Here is a 19,881-nt window from a genome sequence, read left to right as displayed (position 1 = left end):
AGCTTTGAGAAGTGCTTCACTTTTCATCTTACTCGCTGCAGGAGACCGTTTCAGAAGATTTGCAATAGATCTCTTGTAGGAATACATAAAAGGGTTCAAGGTTTGCAGAGAGGCACTTAGCCAAGCAATTCTCTTGGCTCTATCTAATGTTCAATGACTGCTGGCTGGGACTTGCAGTGCAGTGGTGTTGCGTACAGACCCCAAAGAAGTCCTCAGTACTATTATATTATTTTGTGGCTGGTGCTGCTGCTGTTGTACATTGTATTGCTGTGATTTGTAGTACAGCTGCATAGAACCTCACTGCTCATTGTCCTGTGTAACAGGTGGCATAGACCGTATACCAGCACTTACACACAGACCATACGACAACCTCCAAAAAGTAGTGTGACCAGTATATTTTCTTATTTCTTCATTTCTGACACCTCCTTGCTGAGTCTGGCATAATTTTTGGGAGGCTCACTTGCTATCTCACTTTTAATGGTTCTCTGTGTCATCACTGCCATGCTGTGTCTGGCATAATTTTTGGGAGGCTCACCTGCTACCGCTTCCACCTGGATCGCTCTGTCATCACCACCATGCTGTGTCTGGCATAATTTTTGGGAGGCTTACTTGCTACCTAACCTTTAATGGTTCTCTGTGTCCTCACTGCCATGCTGTGTCAGGCAAAATTTTGGGGTGGTTCATATGTTACCTCTGTTTTAATGGTTCCCTGTGTCCTCACTGCAATGCTGTGTCAGGCTAAATTTTGGGGTGGTTCATATGCTTCCTCTATTTTAATCCTTCACTGTGTGATCACTGCCATACTGTTGCCCAGAATTTGGCGTAATGGTGCTATTAGGCAGTCTCAGAGGCATCAATGCATGCTGCCTCTGCTGTTTCCTGTCCATTTCCGTGGTGTTTCCATCATTTTCTAAGGTTGACAGGTTTTCACACAACCTTCCCTGTGCCAAGCTTGGGCCCATTGCAAAAATGCTCGTGTTTCCCATTGACTTCAATGGGGTTCATTACTCGAAACGAGCCCCCGAGTATCGGGAAATATTCGTCTTGAGTAACGAGCACCCTAGCATTTTAGTACTTGCTCATCACTATTTATTGTGTAAAAATACTAAAAATAGTTTTTGGGATTATGAGTGTGAACCTGACTCATTGGTGTATTTCGCATTCAGCAGGCAATATCTCTCTGTAATAGCAAAGTTCATTTTTATAGTTTCATTTTAAATTGACCATGTCTCAACTAATTGTATGACTTTGTTAACATTCCATTTTCTTCTGGACCTTTTTTGATAATCAAAACAACGACTCAAATAATGGCCGTGGTTTAGCATGTTCCAGCGGCCGTCATTGCAATGATGGCCCTTGGAACAGTATTGTGGATCAAATACAAAGTTGGCTCTTTTGGGTTTGTCTTTAAAAATTCCATTGATTTTAGTATAAAGGACGGTGAAAAGAACGGTGAATTTATTGTATTGTGTGTGAACTACTTAAAATAACATCCACTGTTTGCCCAATAACAGCTGCGAATAAATGGCATGAATATTAATTTGAAGGCCGCCATGAACAACAGCCGTTATTCAATATACTATATGTATTGGGCGTCTGTCATTCCACTGCATTCCATTAACTGCAATTTTTTTTTTACATAGTGTGAACATAGCCTTATTGTATAGATGTACAGATATCAGTTTGGGGTTAGTAGATTATTCTATATTTCAGGACAAGTGTTCATAGTTATGACAGGTGGATGTCGCTTTGCTTTATATCATTGGTTCTCAAAATGTAATGTAGGATTCAGTTGTTGGTGACATAATTAAATTTATGCTGCATAGGCCTTTCTGCTGTTGAGCCAAACTGTAGCTTAGAAACACATTCAAATAGTTCTGTGCTTGTCATGTTAATGGTTCAGTAGGTTAAAATTTAAGCTATTTCTACAACTTGGTATTGGATGTGAACTATGGTAAAACCTAGATACCATTAGATCTAACAGGTGAGGTCACGATAGAAAAAATATTTAGAAACCCTGCTTTAAATTATAATATCTCTAGGTTGTTCAGTTCTTCATTCCGAATGCAGCTCCTAGATGTATAAACATTAAGGAAATACGTTCAGACATAATTGCCCTTATTGGTATAAATATTTTGTGTCAACTAAATATTAAAAATTGTTTTGCACTGTGTAAATTGTGTGAGGTTTTTTATAAATGAAACTGGTTATTTGATTATATTTGACTATAAAACTTTACATTTTAAAGAATCAAATTAACCACTTATAAAAGTATTTCCTATGGCAAAATATTTCATAGATTTTTCTTTTACAATGTTAAAATTTTCATAACAGTCATATAGAGTCATTTAGATAAAAAAAAAAAAAGCCTTAGAAAACTACTTTGTGTATAAAGCATCAAAAAATACAGGTCAAGTTTCTATATATATATATATATATATATATATATATATATATAAAAAATATTTTAGTAAAATATTGTAAAAGTGAATTTTAAACACTGTTGCTGCAGTTCCCCATATACGCCTCAGAGCGCCGCTGTTCACCAATAAGGAAAATATTCAGCAAATCCAGAATCACCTCCATGATGCAGACAGTGTTCAATTGCAAGAAGGAATACACAGCATTTCAGACAAGGATGTGCTGGGAATAGGACTCACAAAGAAGAGGGATTATTTTCTTCTGCTTATTCTACTGGATTATAACAAATTTTTTTATATTTGTGGTGAGAAGGATGACTGGATTACATCTGCAGGAAGGACAAGCAATGCAAGGACTCAGATGGCAAGTAATATTTCCCTTCTTATTCTCCTGGCTGTGTCATTCAGTCTCTGGTCAGATTCATTATTCCATTAATGAAGAATTAAGAAAAGGCTCTATTGTTGGGAATATAGCAAAGGATCTACAATTAAATGTTAAGGATCTGTCCAGAAGGAATTTAAGGATTGTGTCTAATATGTATGAGAAATATTTTAGTATAAACCTGGATAATGGAGACCTATACATTGCTGATAGGATAGACAGGGAGACATTGTGTAGAGCTGCAGCTGATTGTGTCCTTACATTTAATATTGTGCTGGAAAATCCACTAAATGTCTTCAGTATAAAGCTTAATATTCAGGATATAAATGACAATTCTCCTACATTTCTTCAAAACACATTGACAGTGGAAATTAGTGAATCCACTTCCCCAGGAAGAAGATTTATTTTACCGAATGCAGAAGATCTGGATATAGGAGATAATTCTCTGATCAGCTACAGACTCAGTGCAAACCAGTATTTTACTCTTGGAGAGAAGGTCAGCACTGATGGCAGTGTATTTCCAGAGCTTATTCTAGAGAAACCTCTAGACCGAGAGACAGAAGACAAGCATGAACTCATTCTAACAGCGTCTGATGCTGGGAATCCTGTACAGACAGGCACTGCCTTAATAACTATCATTGTCACTGACTTCAATGATAATTCTCCAGTATTTACACAGGATGTATATAAAGTTAGTGTTAGGGAAAATATACCAGGGAATTCAACAATTCTGCAGGTCAGTGCAAGTGATAAGGATGAAGGTGTCAATGCACAGATCATATATTCAATTAGAACCACAGCAAATGATATTCTACAGACTTTTAACATAAACTCTAATAATGGAGAAATTACAATTAAAGGCCAGTTAGATTATGAAGTCAATAAATATTATGACATATCTGTGCAAGCCAAGGATGGAGGAGGCCTAGCTGCTCATACTAAAGTATTAATAGAAATTATAGACGAAAATGACAATGCTCCTGAGATATCCATAACCTCATCATCAGGTATGATTCCTGAGGATTCTGCTCCTGGAACTGTAGTTGCTCTAATTCAAGCTAATGACCGAGACTCAGGGGAGAATGGTGAGGTCCAATGTATGATAAAAGGGGATTTACCATTTGAGTTAATATCATCAACAGAAAATTTTTATAAAATAGTCACAAAAAGAAGTCTGGATAGAGAAATAATATCATCCTATAACATCACAATACAAGCCTCAGATAAAGGTTCTCCTGAAATGACTTCTAGAAAAGTTATCAGGCTTGATGTATCAGATGTCAATGACAATGCTCCAGTGTTTGAGAAATCAGGTTACACTGCATTTATACTAGAAAATAATTCACCAGGAGCTTCAATATTTAGTGTTCAAGCAAGAGATATGGACAGTGAAGACAATGCTAAGATTACATATTCTATCATGTCTAGACGTCTCGAAGAAGATCCCCTATCTTCCTACATCTCCATGAATCCAGTAACTGGGGTCATCTATGCTCAGAGATCATTTGATTATGAGAAGCATAAGGAATTTAATGTTCAAATCTCCGCCAGAGACAATGGATCTCCATCTCTGAACAGCAGCACAACACTAAGAATATGTATAGTAGACCAGAATGATAACTCACCAGTCATTCTGTACCCATCTCCAGAGCTCGATAGCTCAACATTTGAGATGGTTCCTTGGACCTCTGATCAAGGCTCCTTAGTATCTAAAGTGGTGGCAGTGGACGCTGACTCTGGACACAATGCCTGGTTGTCTTTCTTCTTACAATCTTCAGAACCATCACTTTTCACCATTGACCAGCACACAGGGGAGATCAGGACATCTCGTGTATTTCAGGAAAGAGACATCATGAAACATGGAATTGTGGTTCTTGTAAAAGACAATGGGATTCCCTCCCGCTCAGCTTCAGTCACTATAAACATGGTGATCGCCGATCATTTCCATCAGGTCCTTCCTGAGCTGAGCAGTCAGGCCAACAAAGAAGAATCTCAGTCTAACCTACAATTCTACTTGGTCATAGCCTTGGCATTGATCTCCTTTCTCTTCATGCTGACTGTGATTATTGCGGTTGTCTCCAAATATAAAGAATCCAAATCTTCTTCTTCATTTGGAGCCATGAGTACAAGTCTATACCCACCGGTTGATCCCAGATTTACCTCACTATTTAACAATGGAACATTACCTCTGCCATATTCCTATGATGTCTGTGTAACTCTGGATCCAAGTGAGAGGGAATTTTCTTTCCTGAAACCTCAACACAATGTTCCTGTGGATAGTCTCATAGATGCTGATGACTCTGGGATTGTAAATGAAACTTCAAACATTTCTCCATCTGTAGAAAATCTGGTATCTCAGGTATGTTTGATTTAGTGTTCAATTTTTATTTGTGCTTCATCTTTGATATGATCAAGGTTTTGTATATTGTATTGCACTAGACCTGATAAATGACTATTAAAGTGAATGGTGGTTTATTGTTTTTAAACAATCCACATAGTGTTTAATATAAATGAATAAACAAGCTGCATTACCTTGTATCTATTTTTAACGTTTTGAAAATTAGAACCAGTTAAATTCGCACTTTCCTTCTGAGACCCCATAATTCACAGGCCTCATATCAGCTGCTATGTCTGCTAAGGTAGTGTCCGTGCCACTGACTAGAACATTAATTTGAATGTGCGGGTGATTGGAAATGGAAAGAAAAGAACCTAGAAGCTTTAAGTTTATAGAGTTTGGATGGATCTTGTCTACCATTTTATTTTATATTTGATTTGGAGTCTGAATAACTTTAGGGGGCTGGATCTCAAGAATGAATGGGGACTGTTCTAGAATGAATAAATTTAGGGACTTTGTTGTGAAACCTGTTCTATGAAACTACAAGTCATTTTTTACCTGATAGTAATGTATTGTCGACCTATGCCAGGATCCGTCCTTTTAAAACAATTGCATTTTTGGGATGATTTGGCCAGCAAGTGTTTGCTTTTGTGTGTGTGAGATGCAAACAGTCTAGTTTGATATGTAGCCCAGCACTTTCTCATGATCAGAACTATACATATGCCTGAGCATCAACCACTCAGCTGTCTGTATACATGTAAAAACGACTTTAGAGATGTACCCTTTAAGCATGCTATTCTGTATAACTTAAAAAGCGGGGTTACATACAGAGCAGAAAAGGTTGCACTTTTTTTTTTTAGCTCTCTGGCGCTCCGCTCCACTTCATCCATCTGACTATCTCTGGTGATACCTTTCAAGAAGAGAGGGGGTAAAGGTATGTTGTGGGCATTGTATGTGGGCAAAACCACCCTTGCACACAATGTCCAATAACTTCCCTCAACATAACATTAGGCAGCTATTGATCATTGCCCACAATTTATTGTTTTGTTTGGGTATCTTTAGATTTGTCTATCTATGTAATATCATGCCAGTTCCATCAAAGAGAGAGTTCTCTGTAAAAATCAGCTACACACAGTAGTCCCAAAGGAACCCATCTCCTAGGCCTGGTAGGGTATTTAAATAAGGACACCTTTGACACTAAGTATAAACAAACATCAGACTTTATATATAAAGATGAATAGAAGGACTATTATTTATACTTAATATACACCTATGGCCGTCATCCAATTACTGATATTATAACATATAATGTTTGCTTATTATATTCATAAATGTATTTATCTACAGCAGCATATAGTACTGTTTGAGTAATGGTATTAACAGTATAATAGTAAGTATCCCTTATAGGACTTGCAAAAGCCTTTACACGTTGTATCAGTTTCTATGATTTTATACTATAGGTGATATATATTCCACATATATTCCACATCTAGGAGGCGATATAGTTCTGTAATATGTAACCTCATTTCTATGACTCTTTCAATTGGTCTTGTTTCACCATTCGGTGTATTGTTGATCTTTAGATATCAGTTTATGTTGAGTAGATTATTTTATGTTTCAGGAAAAGAATTCATAGGCATAGTATACATAGTTACTTTGCCTTAAACAAGTGTGCTTGTGGCTATGAGGTGGGCTTCACTGGTGAGGCCTAGCTGGGGAGACTACTTTTAAGTGACCATATGATGCACATGACCTTCTATTGCTTCATCAATCTGTGGTTTAACAAAATAACTAAATCATTATATTCTTATTTTCATGTTTTATTTTTTTCAGGAGTCACATTTTAAAATAAATAAATGTTACTTGTAATATAGAACATGACCTATGGAGATATTACGATGTTTGAATGGGGAGGTCCTAGTAGAAAAAGGTTTACGATCCCTGCAATTAACCATGCTGACTTAAAGTTTTCACAAAGCATTTAGTTCTTAAGTTAAAACTTATAACTTTCCTAGGTTGATGCAATGTAAATTTAAGGCAAATAGTTTTGTCTTTTTATATCTACACTATGTAATATTATTGAATACCATTCTATTAATCCAAAGATTTTATTTTGGTTTCATTTCACATTTAAAAAAGACTAAATGTAGAGAATCACATACAAAAAATCCTCTGTTAAAATTTTTATAACGTTGTTATTGAATATATTATCATGTTATGCAGCCTTTCACATTAAAAAATACTGAGTAGTATGTATTACAAATAAACTTAACTCACTAAAGCTGCAGTTCCCCATATACGCCTCAGAGCGCCGCTGTTCACCAATAAGGAAAATATTCTGCAAATCTAGAATCACCTCCATGATGCAGACAGAAATACACAGCATTTCAGCCTAGGATGTGTCAGGAGTAGGACTATTTTCTACTGGCAATCCTGATGGATTAAACATATAACAAGGAAATTACCATTATATTTCTGGCGAGAAGAAGGATGGCTGGATTACAGCTGCAGGAAGGACAAGCAATGCAAGGACTCAGATGGCAAGTAATATTTCCCTTCTTATTCTCCTGGCTGTGTCATTCAGTCTCTGGGCAGATTCATTATTCTATTAATGAAGAATTAAGAAAAGGCTCTATTGTTGGGAATATAGCAAAGGATCTACAATTAGATATTAAGGATTTGTCCAGAAGGAAATTACACATTGTGTCTGATGTGTCTGTGAAATATTTCAGTATAAACCTAGACAATGGAGACCTATACATTGCTGATAGGATAGACAGGGAGACATTGTGTAGAGCTGCAGCTAATTGTGTCCTTACATTTGATGCTGTGGTGGAAAATCCACTAAACATTTTCAGTTTTAAGGTTGATATTCAAGATATAAATGACAATCCTCCTTCATTTGTCCAAGATAAGATTAGAATAGAAATGAGTGAATCCACCTTACCGGGAAGAAGATTTCTTTTACATAATGCAGAAGATCTGGATATAGGAGATAATTCTCTGATCAGCTACAGACTCAGTGCAAACCAGTATTTTACTCTTGGAGAGAAGGTCAGCACTGATGGCAGTGTATTTCCAGAGCTTATACTAGAGAAACCTCTAGACCGAGAGACACAAGACAAGCATGAACTCATTCTAACAGCTTCTGATGCTGGAAATCCTGTACAGACAGGCACTGCCTTAATAAGTATCATTGTCACTGATATCAATGATAATTCTCCAGTATTTACACAGGATGTATATAAAGTAAGTGTTAGGGAGAATATACCAGTGAATTCAACAATCCTGCAGGTCAGTGCAAGTGATGAAGATGAAGGTGTCAATGCACAAGTTACTTATTCATTTAGTACCACAGCAAATCACATTATTGATGCATTTTATATCAATCCCAGAAGTGGAGAAATTAAAACAAAAGGCTCTCTCGATTATGAGGTGGCAAAATTCTATGAGATTTTGGTACAAGCAGAAGATGGAGGAGGCCTACCTGCTAAAGCCAAGGTTTTAATTGAAATAACAGATGAAAATGACAATGCTCCTGTGATCTCCATAACCTCATCATCAGATCTCATTCCTGAGGATTCTGCCCCGGGAACTGTGGTGGCTCTGATTAAAGTCCATGATCCTGACTCTGGAGAAAATGGTGAGGTCCAATGTATTATAGAAGGGGATTTACCATTTGAGCTAATATCAGCAAGTAGTTTTTATAAAATTGTTACAAAAAGTAGTCTGGATAGAGAAACAATATCATCCTATAACATCACAATACAAGCCTCAGATAAAGGTTCTCCTGAAATGACTTCTAGAAAAGTTATTAGGCTTGATGTATCAGATGTCAATGACAATGCTCCAGTGTTTGAGAAATCAGGTTACACTGCATTTATACCAGAAAATAATTCACCGGGAGCTTCAATATTTTGTGTCCAAGCAAGAGATATGGACAGTGAAGACAATGCTAAGATAACATATTCTATAATGTCTAGAAGTGATGAAGAAGATCCCCTGTCTTCCTACATCTCCATGAATCCGGTAACTGGGGTCATCTATGCTCAGCGATCATTTGATTATGAGAAGCATAGAGAATTTAATATCCAAATCATGGGCAGAGACAATGGATCTCCATCTCTGAACAGCAGCACAACACTAAGAATATGTATAGTAGACCAGAATGATAACTCACCAGTCATTCTCTACCCATCACCAGAGCTCGACAGCTCAACATTTGAGATGGTTCCTTGGACCTCTGATCAAGGCTCCTTAGTATCTAAAGTGGTGGCAGTGGACGCTGACTCTGGACACAATGCCTGGTTGTCTTTCTTCTTACAGTCTACAGAACCATCACTCTTCACCATTGACCAACAGACAGGGGAGATTAGGACATCTCGTGTATTTCAAGAAAAAGACATCATGAAACATGGAATTGTGGTTCTAGTAAAAGACAATGGGATTCCCTCCCGCTCAGCTTCAGTCACTATAAACATGGTGATCGCTGATCATTTCCATCAGGTCCTTCCTGAGCTGAGCAGTCAGGCCAACAAAGAAGAATCTCAGTCCAACCTACAATTCTACTTAGTCATAGCCTTGGCATTGATCTCCTTTCTCTTTATGGTGACTGTGATTATTGCAGTTGTCTCCAAATACAAAGAGTCCAAATCTTCTTCTTCATTTGGAGCCATGAGTACAAGCCTGTATCCACCGGTTGATCCCAGATTCACCTCACTCTTCAACAATGGAACATTACCTCTGCCATATTCCTATGATGTCTGTGTAACTCTGGACCCAAGTGAGAGGGAATTTTCTTACCTTAAAACTCAACACAATGTTCCTGTGGAAAGTCTAATAGACGCCGATGACTCAGGGATTGGAAGTGAAAGTTTAAAGAACTGTGCACCTATAGAAAATTCTGTAACACAGGTATGTATTATATTTCATATACCCAGTTTACTATATTGTATGTGTTAAATCTTACATGATTCTTGGATTATATGAGGTTTTTTTTAAATAGCATTACAAGTCTCAAAGTGTAGTATCATTGTATCATCACAGGTTTCTAATCCTCATCTCCTAACACTGTAAGTTTCTTTTCCCTTCAGCAACAGTGTTTTTATCATAGTAAATTTATACCATTTAGTGTAATTGTATTTAACTAGGAGCCAGACAGGTTGACTAAAAAGAACAAAAAATTGTCCTTGTTCTGTGGTATCACATACTGTTAACCAGTTAGTGCCTCTAAAAATTCTCACGTCATCCTTATAAATAGGACTTTATCACATAATTTTATTAGAAAACTGTTGACTAGAGGCAAAGGATACAATGGTTTACCCAATATAGGAATTACTTTCTCCTCAACCTTCCACTTGACTCTTTTGAAGGCCTTATTTGTGGTATTAATTGTATTCACCAGTATAAAGAAAGTAATATACATACACAATTGTATGCCATTTTGTTCATAGAAGTGATCTAGGTATAAACCCCTCCCACTAAACTAGTAGATCAGGAAGATACTTTAAAGACTATAAAATAACAGAGCCGGCCTTTACAATGTGGTAAATAAGCTGCACTTAGCTGGAATTACCTTTTAAGGATGATGTGCTGGAAATATATATATATATATATATATATATATATATATATATATATATATATATATATCTTTTTTCAGTCTTTCAAACTTATTTGCTGATATTTTGTCTTGAATTGTTTGAAAAAAGGCCATACATTGTTGCTGTAAGCCTACCCTATAAATCTTTTGTAAGGATGGAGTAAAGGTTTTAGGACAATATAGTGCCTTAAGGTCCTCATACATTTTATACGTATGTTGGGCTGGTTAGGTCATAAGTATAAAGTGTACAAGGCTCTCCTAAGGATCCTATTCCACGAGCCGAGAAGAGCCCGATCAACGATGTAAACGAGCGTCGATCTGCTAGATAGCCACTCGTTTACTGGGCCTATTCTATATTCGTTACCGATGTCCTTGCAGCCCTTGCAGCATCATACATTACCTGTCCAGGCTTCTTCTCCGCTCTGTCTTCATCCCCGGGTCCCGCGCGCTCTATCTTCAGAATGGCTGGTCAGCTGACAGGCCACACTCAGCCAATCACAAGCCGCGGCGGTCCCGGCCTGTGATTGGCTGAGCGCTCCATCAGCTGACCGGCCATTTTGAAGATAGAGCGCGCGGGACCCGGTGATGAAGAGAAGAAGCCCTGACAGGCAATGTATGCTGCTGCTGCTGCTTGTCCAATCGTCGGTCGCCCGCCGCGCACCGCTATTCAACCGTAGCGATGCGCTGTGGGGGAATGATGATTTTAGGTCTGGCCCTAAATGAACGATCAGCCGATGACATAATCATCGGCTGATCGTTCTCTCTATTTCACCGAATGACAATCGGCCGAATCGGGCCAAATGGGGCCGATCCGGCCGATTATCGTTACTGTGGAATAGGGCCCTAACACTCTACCAGATGATGTTGGTGGAAATAAGTTTTGTTATAAAAAAAAAGTCTTCTACCAGAATTATATATCACACTTCTGAACCATCTTGCCATCTGCACATCAGACCAGATTTTTAGGGTGACAGGTTAGCTGCTTTAAAATTTCATAACCACAGTTCATAACCATGAGCAAAAGAAGATATAAGATATAATGGTGTTAAGATTAAACAGCGTACAGTGTGTGCCTACTGTTAATCTTTGTAATTGGTCGGAATTGGTTGGCATTAAGAAAATCTATGTATACTGTTAACTGGAAAACACATTTATAAAATTGCATATTCTTTGGAGAGAGAAAAAAAACTTTTGACATGTCGCAGAGACATGTCAAGAGTTCTATTGGGTGGTGATCACTGTGAGCCATGGGGTGAAGCACTTAAAGGAATTTTCTAATCTTAGGACATTCAGGGACTCTATAGAAAATTACTAGACCACATGCCATGGGGCCAAGCAGGCATGGTGAGCTTTCCACTCATTGAGGAGAAGAGCGTGTCCTGATTTGCGATTGTGGGGGCCCGAGTGGTCAGACCCCTAGCGATCTGGTTGTTGCATAGGGGATAGCATGCTAAGTTCGGAATGCTCCTCTAAGAACTTGTTTCTTTCTACAGATTAGCGGGGCAGTAAATGTAAATCAGCCACAGTGAGAGGAACCTTCCATAGAAATAAAAATGTGTTGTCAGAAGAGGCTGGGAATTCAGAATAAGCATCAATATGTTTACTGGGTTTCTTTGTGTTTTGGCTGTATTAGGTTTGTTGTGTTGCGCTTAGTAAGGTAATTGTGTCTTGTAGTGATTTTGTTCAGATTTTTAGCAGAACAAGTTAATACATGACATTCACTGATACCTCAACTTCTTTTATATCACTTTTCTATAGTAATCTAACCATCTTCATATATGATATATAATGTGACATTCCATTTGATGAAGTTCACTATTAATGATCTATTTTAGAAATGCATACTTTATAGATTTTGGATTTTGGATCGCAATTTCTCTGTGTATTAATACTACTAGACATCGTAAGCTATGTGAGATAACTATGGGAGTAGGATGCATAAGATTGCATAAGAAATTGCAAGTAAGTAGACCGAGTAAAGAGTTTGTGTTTACTACAGTTGTAACAAGCTAAGGATATGTTCACACACTGCCAAAATGACAGCCGTGTTAATTCAATGGCCACTATTTAACAGCACATAATGGCCTTTATTTTATAAAAACTACCATTATTATACGAATAACAAGCGTTATTAAAAAAAATATATTTGCTGTTAGATGACATCTATCCAATACAAATGGCAGTCATCTTGCGGGTGTATGAACGTAGCCTAAGGCTATGTTTACACAACCTATCTTTTTGTAAAAGTACGTCCGTTGTTGCAATCGGCAACAACAGCTGTACTTTTTAAGAATAGATACATTGCCCGGCCTTCTATGGCATCCCGGCCGGAGCGTATACACATAGTGGTGCCGCAAAACACTGACATGTCAGTTTTCTGTGGCCACTATTCAGTGAATAGTGGCCGTAGAAAACCATGTCAGTGCACACTATGCAGCGAGCGGCTACGGCCGGGTCACAAAATGGCCGGTCTCTTGCGCAATGTGAACATGGCCTAAATATGCAAGCTAAGAAAAAGCAACTGCTCAAGTTTAAAAAAGTGCAAATGTGATTTAACTAGTAATAAGTAAAGGAAACTAGAAAAATGAATTCACCTTGAAGCTGGGTTCACACTACGTATATTTCAGGCTGTATTTGGTCCTCATGTCAGTTCCTCATAGCAACCAAAACCAGGAGTGGATTGAAAACACAGAAAGGCTCTGTTCACACAATGTTGAAACTGAGTGGATGGTCGCCATATAACGGTAAATAACTGCCATTATTTCAATATAACAGCCGTTGTTCTAAAATAACAGCAAATATTTGCCATTAAATGGCGGCCATCCACTCAATTTCAACATTATGTGAACAGATCCTTTCTGTGTTTTCAATCCACTCCTGGTTTTGGTTGCTACGAGTACCTGACATGAGGACCAAATACTGCTTGAAATAAACGTAGTGTGAACATAGTGAATATTACTTTCAGGACTTCTTAAACTTCTTAACAACTAATCAGAAGACTGGGTGTTTTTCCCTTCTAATATTTTTGACTGACATTTGAAGCTTTTGGCAAAATTGTTGGTAACAGTGTTCTAAAGTCAGATCATTTGTAGCATACTTATAAGTCTGGTATTTAAGGCAACTGGCATCCAATAACACTTTGCATTTATTTAGTTATTGTGTAAAAAAAGCTAAAGCTTTTGCTGTCCAGCCATGATGGGAATTATAGTTTTGCAACAGTGGGAGGGCCGAAAGTCCCCCGTCCCTGGTGTAAACGCATAAGAGGAGATGTTTTCACTATATAGGTCCTTGCTCAAGCCACTTTAAGGGCATACAGTAATTCGGATTTTTTGAGGAAATAAGAGAAGGAGTTGGAGTGCAAGAGTACTATGGCACTGTGACCAATCAATTGTCATTAAAAAAGGGATGAATATAAGAAAGAAAAAAGGTATATAAATAAAATGTCTATTATTCTCAGAAACTGTATTGCAGGAAAAATATAACTTATATATGTCGATATGCCTAAAGATCTCTATGGCATTTAAAAAATGTCCAAAGTTATATTACTTTTATTAGAAATGTAATTTTACCCAAAAAAAAGTTTTCTTATAGAAGCAAAGGTTTTTTTTATACATTTTCTAAAAGTTTTATTATAAAATTATGCTATAAAAATGGTATTTTTATAAGGAAAATTTTAAAGCTTAGTCAGTAATGCTGCAGTTCCCCATATACGCCTCAGAGCGCCGCTGTTCACCAATGAGGAAAATATTCTGCAAATCTAGAATCTCCTCCATGATGCAGACAGTGTTCAACTACAAGAAGGAATACACAGCATTTCAGACCAGGATGTGCTGGGAATAGGACACACAAAGAAGAGGGATTATTTTCCAATGCTTGATCTGCTGGATTATAATTATATCAAGGAATATAACAATATTTCTGGTGAGAAGAAGGATGGCTGGATTACAACTGCAGGAAGGACAAGCAATGCAAGGACTCAGATGGCAAGTAATATTTCCCTTCTTATTCTCCTGGCTGTGTCATTCAGTCTCTGGTCAGATTCATTATTCCATTAATGAAGAATTAAGAAAAGGCTCTATTGTTGGGAATATAGCAAAGGATCTACAATTAGATGTTAAGGATCTGTCCAGAAGGAAATTACGTATTGTGTCTAAAATCTCTGAGAAATATTTCAGTATAAACCTGGATAATGGAGACCTATACATTGCTGATAGGATAGACAGGGAGACATTGTGTAGAGCTGCAGCTGATTGTATCCTTACATTTGATGCTGTGGTTGAAAATCCTCTAAATATTTTCAGTGTTAAGATTAATATTCAGGATATAAATGACAATGCACCTCAATTTCATCATGACACGTTATCATTAGAAATGAGTGAATCTACATCACCAGGAACCAGATTTTCACTACAGAATGCAGAAGATCTGGATATAGGTCATAATTCTCTGATCAGCTACAGACTCAGTGCAAACCAGTATTTTACTCTTGGAGAGAAGGTCAGCACTGATGGCAGTGTATTTCCAGAGCTTATACTAGAGAAACCTCTAGACCGAGAGACACAAGACAAGCATGAACTCATTCTAACAGCTTCTGATGCTGGGAATCCTGTACAGACAGGCACTGCCTTAATAACTATCATCATCAATGACATCAATGATAATTCCCCAGTATTTACACAGGATGTATATAAAGTAAGTGTTAGGGAACATATACCAGTGAATTCAACAATTCTGCAGGTTAGTGCAAGCGATGAAGATGATGGTGTCAATGGGCAGATCACATATTCAATTAAAACCACAGAAAATATCATTTCAGAAACTTTTTCTATAAATCCTAATAATGGTGAAATTAAATTAAAAGGCCAATTAGATTATGAAGTCACAAAGTATTATGACATTTCTGTGCAAGCCAAGGATGGAGGAGGCCTAGCTGCACGTGCAAAAGTTTTAATAGAAATCATAGATATCAATGACAATGCTCCTGAGATATCCATAACCTCATCATCAGATCTTATTCCTGAGGATACTGTCCCCGGGACCATGGTAGCGCTAATTCAGGTTTATGATCCTGACTCTGGTGAAAATAGTGAGGTCCAATGTATAATTAAAGGAGATTTACCCTTTGAAATAATATCATCAGCAAGTAGTTTTTATAAAATTGTTACAAAAAGTAGTCTGGATAGAGAAATAATATCATCCTATAACATCACAATACAAGCCTCGGATAAAGGTTCTCCTGAAATGACTTCTAGAAAAGTTATCAGGCTTGATATATCAGATGTCAATGACAATGCTCCAGTGTTTGAGAAATCAGGTTACTCTGCATTTATACCAGAGAATAATTCACCAGGAGCTTCAATATTTAGTGTTCAAGCAAGAGATATGGATAGTGAAGACAATGCTAAGATAACATATTCTATAATGTCTAGAAGTGATGAAGAACATCCCCTTTCTTCCTACATCTCCATGAATCCGGTAACTGGGGTCATCTATGCTCAGCGATCATTTGATTATGAGAAGCATAAAGAATTTATTATCCAAATCATGGCCAGAGACAATGGATCTCCATCTCTGAACAGCAGCACAACACTAAGAATAAGTATAGTAGACCAGAATGATAACTCACCAGTCATTCTTTACCCATCACCAGAGCTCGATAGCTCAACATTTGAGATGGTTTCTTGGACCTCTGATCAAGGCTCCTTAGTATCTAAAGTGGTGGCAGTGGACGCTGACTCTGGACACAATGCCTGGTTGTCTTACTTCTTACAATCTTCAGAACCATCACTCTTCAAAATTGACCAGCACACAGGGGAGATCAGGACATCTCGTGTATTTCAAGAAAAGGACATCATGAAGCATGGAATTGTGGTTCTAGTAAAAGACAATGGGATTCCCTCCCGCTCAGCTTCAGTCACTATAAACATGGTGATCGCTGATCATTTCCATCAGGTCCCTCCTGAGCTGAGCAGTGAGGCCAACAAAGAAGAATCTCAGTCCAATCTACAATTCTACTTGGTCATAGCCTTGGCATTGATCTCCTTTCTCTTCATGTTGACTGTGGTTATTGCAGTTGTCTCCAAATACAAAGAGTCCAAATCTTCTTCTTCATTTGTAGCCATGAGTACAAGTCTATATCCACCGGTTGATCCCAGATTCACCTCACTATTCAACAATGGAACATTACCTCTGCCATATTCCTATGATGTTTGTGTTACTCTGGACCCAAGTGAAAGGGAATTTTCTTTCCTTAAACCTCAGCACAATGTTCCTGTGGATAGTCTCATAGACGCCGATGACTCAGGGATGGGAAGTGAACCTTTAAATGCTTCTTCACAAGAAACTCAGGTATGTATTTAAGAATTACCTTGATCTTGAGCATTTTTTCTTTACCCTTTTGCTCTGTTTTTTTTAGATGACTATCTATAACTTTGGTAGTCATCTAGAGGTTTTTTACAGTATGGTTATTTAAAAAATATAAGTACAAACATTTACTTAATATTTAGATAAAAAAGTAAAAAAGTTAGAACGTTTCATTTCAAAATAGAGATTTAATTTTTGATTAATCATTGAAAATTAATTTCATGTATTTTGTGTAGAATGTGTATTTTACAGGTTTTATATATCTTGACTTTAGTGCTGCTTGACACATGAATAATATCAGGTACTAACATCTATAACTACCGCTTCTTTAAGGTTAAGTACTGCATGACCTTTCTCACACATTTTAAGCTATAAAAAAGTTTAAGCCCGTATTACACAGCAAGGTATTGATGGGAAAGCGATTGCAGACCTATCAGGTCAGCACTTGCTTCCCCCTTGTTCCCCATTTGCTGTCTGTGCTACTACACACAATGACAGTAAGCAGGGAGCTGCTGGAGGGGCTGCAGGGGTGGCCCATTGAAGTCAGAAGTGGTCTGCTGCCACCACTCCTTTTATCCATGGTGTTGAGCAGCAGATGATTATCGATTGAAACGGCCGGAAATTGGCCAGGTACGGCTGATAATCATTTTGTGCGATAGGGCCTGTAGGCTATGTTGACACACCATTAACATGACCACTGAATTTGTTTTACAGTGCCCCTTATAAAATAACTGGCTTTATTTGTTGTTAAACTGCAGCCGTCCAAATCATAAGTCATATCAGAAGTGTGAACATAGTTCTAATGTACACATGTGGAATACTCATAGAATTGTATATTCCTTGTAGTCTAGATTGAAACTTTTGTTCTGTGAATTTAAATGGCTGTGTTAGCAGTGTAGTGTAGAACAGAAAAATCCCATGTGAGGAGAGAACACCTGTTTTTTTTATATACCTATTGCTATACATAATTTATCGTAGAATGGCTTTTTTATTTGTTTTCCGGTGTTTCTATTTCTATAGTATTGACCTTGAGAAGCAGGCCACTCTCATATACCCCAATGATTACATTAAGTGAGGGTCACTGTAGAGATTCTCATGGTCTTCCATTAGGCCACAGTTGAAGCCTAAGCTAACCGTAGCAGCACATCATTCTTGTCATGAGTTAGAGCCTTTTTACAAGGCCCACTAATCAGTGGAAACAAGCAAGATTGGTGCACTTTACAAGGCCCAATCAATCATGCACCCAGACGGCCATATGAGAAATCACTTGCTCATTCATGCTGCATATTAACTTTATCATAGTCAGCGTATATTCCATTTATATTTGTAGTGTTAACCAGCAATGACTTAAATGCCCTTACAAAAGATTGGGCCAATTTCTTGTTTGGCGGCTGACTGCTAGGCCTTTTACAGAGGACAATTATTGGTAGACGATCTACCTGCCTTCCAATAAGCCTTTGTAAAAGGACCCTTAAGGCCTCCATGAACATTATACTAAAGTTGGCCTAACCAGCCATTAGTTAGCCATCTGTATAAGGTGTATGAGGGCCTCATGTCTCTCCAACATGATGTTGGGGGAGAAAGGTGTTAGGAGTGATGGACTTTCCATGCCCGACCCTATTCTTACCAGGAAGATAAGCCAGAGCGGTCTGGTGGCAGCTTACCCCTTCCTGCCAAGAAAAGACTAGGCCGGAAATGCTCATCAAAATTTCAAAACTTTATACACTTAAAATAAATATGTTGTCATTCATAATCTGAGGGGTGAATACACAAGAGCAGAGGACAACAGATTTTTTTTTTTTTTTTTTACTGTATCCTGTTTAGAGGAGTTGGACAAAATATGTATGGTGCCTGGTTTTGCAGTTATTGAAGTGAATACATTTGAATTGCAGTACCACACTCAACCTGTAGGAATGTGTGGCTCAAATTTTCGTAGAAAGCAGATATGCTTAACTCCTTTAACGTAGAGAGTATTATCTCAATCTTCTTTAGGCTATGTTCACACAACGTCCTAAAAAGGAAAAAGGCGTCTGCTTTTTGCATTTAAAAAAAAAAAGTCTGTTATTGCATCATTTTAATATGCTTGACTAAAATGCATTGAAGTCTATGATATAACGGAAGACTTTTTCACACATTGTATTGAATGCGTCCACCGTAAAAGACGTCCGATATTCAATACAATGTGTGAAAAAGACATCCGTTATTCCATAGACTGCAATGCATTTTAGTCAAGCATATTAAAATGATGCAATAAAGGACGTCTTTTTAAATGCAAAAAGCGGCCGCCTTTTTCCTTTTTAGGACGCTGTGTGAACATAGCCTCACACTGTAACATTATGCTCTTGTCTCTTAACAGAGGTCCTCATAACATAATAAATAAAATTATAAAGGTTATGTTAGCAATAAACAATTTAAAGAAACAAAGAGAGCATAGGGAGAGATGAGTAGGAATTCACATGTTTATTAGTATGTAGAGGGTTAACTGGGTAGTAATAGATCAAATATAAAATATAGGGTTTAACCAATCATTATCCAACTAGATAATGGAAATAGTTACTATTGATTGAGTTTGGTTGGCTGATAACTCAAGCACAATGGTTAATCGGGAAGCTGTCACTACTATTACGAACAATGGCGGCCTGAATATGATATCACTGTGACTTTGGGTACGTGCTCTGTGCTGCTGTTATATAAGAAATGACGAAACAATAGAAATATAAACCTGAGGATGCATCCATGATTGTTTCCATTAGTTAGGAATGTGATTGTTTTCATTAGT

At 37.6% G+C, this 19,881-nt stretch overlaps 1 protein-coding gene across 30 annotated transcripts in view; it reads left to right on the top strand.

Moving 5' to 3' along the window:
- Positions 1-19,881, top strand: part of LOC138791883 (protocadherin gamma-A4-like) — a 255,016-nt gene that overhangs the window by 148,332 nt on the left and 86,803 nt on the right. For 2 of the 30 annotated variants that reach the window (XM_069969260.1, XM_069969253.1), the window contains exon 1: positions 2,690-5,161. The exons of 23 other annotated variants lie outside the window; for them this stretch is intronic. In XM_069969260.1, the coding sequence (XP_069825361.1) occupies positions 2,735-5,161 (2,427 nt within the window). In that variant the 5' untranslated portion in view covers positions 2,690-2,734. Of the gene's footprint in view, positions 1-2,689; positions 5,162-7,545; positions 10,052-14,574; positions 17,088-19,881 lie in introns of those variants that run through there. 5 more of the 30 variants (XM_069969265.1, XM_069969257.1, XM_069969273.1 and 2 more) reach the window with 3 other exon arrangements.

This window comes from Dendropsophus ebraccatus, chromosome 1, assembly GCF_027789765.1.
Source record: "Dendropsophus ebraccatus isolate aDenEbr1 chromosome 1, aDenEbr1.pat, whole genome shotgun sequence".
Lineage (NCBI taxonomy): Eukaryota > Metazoa > Chordata > Amphibia > Anura > Hylidae > Dendropsophus > Dendropsophus ebraccatus.
The sequence above is the reverse complement of the archived record's forward strand: the minus strand, read 5'-3'. Positions and strand labels throughout refer to the sequence as shown.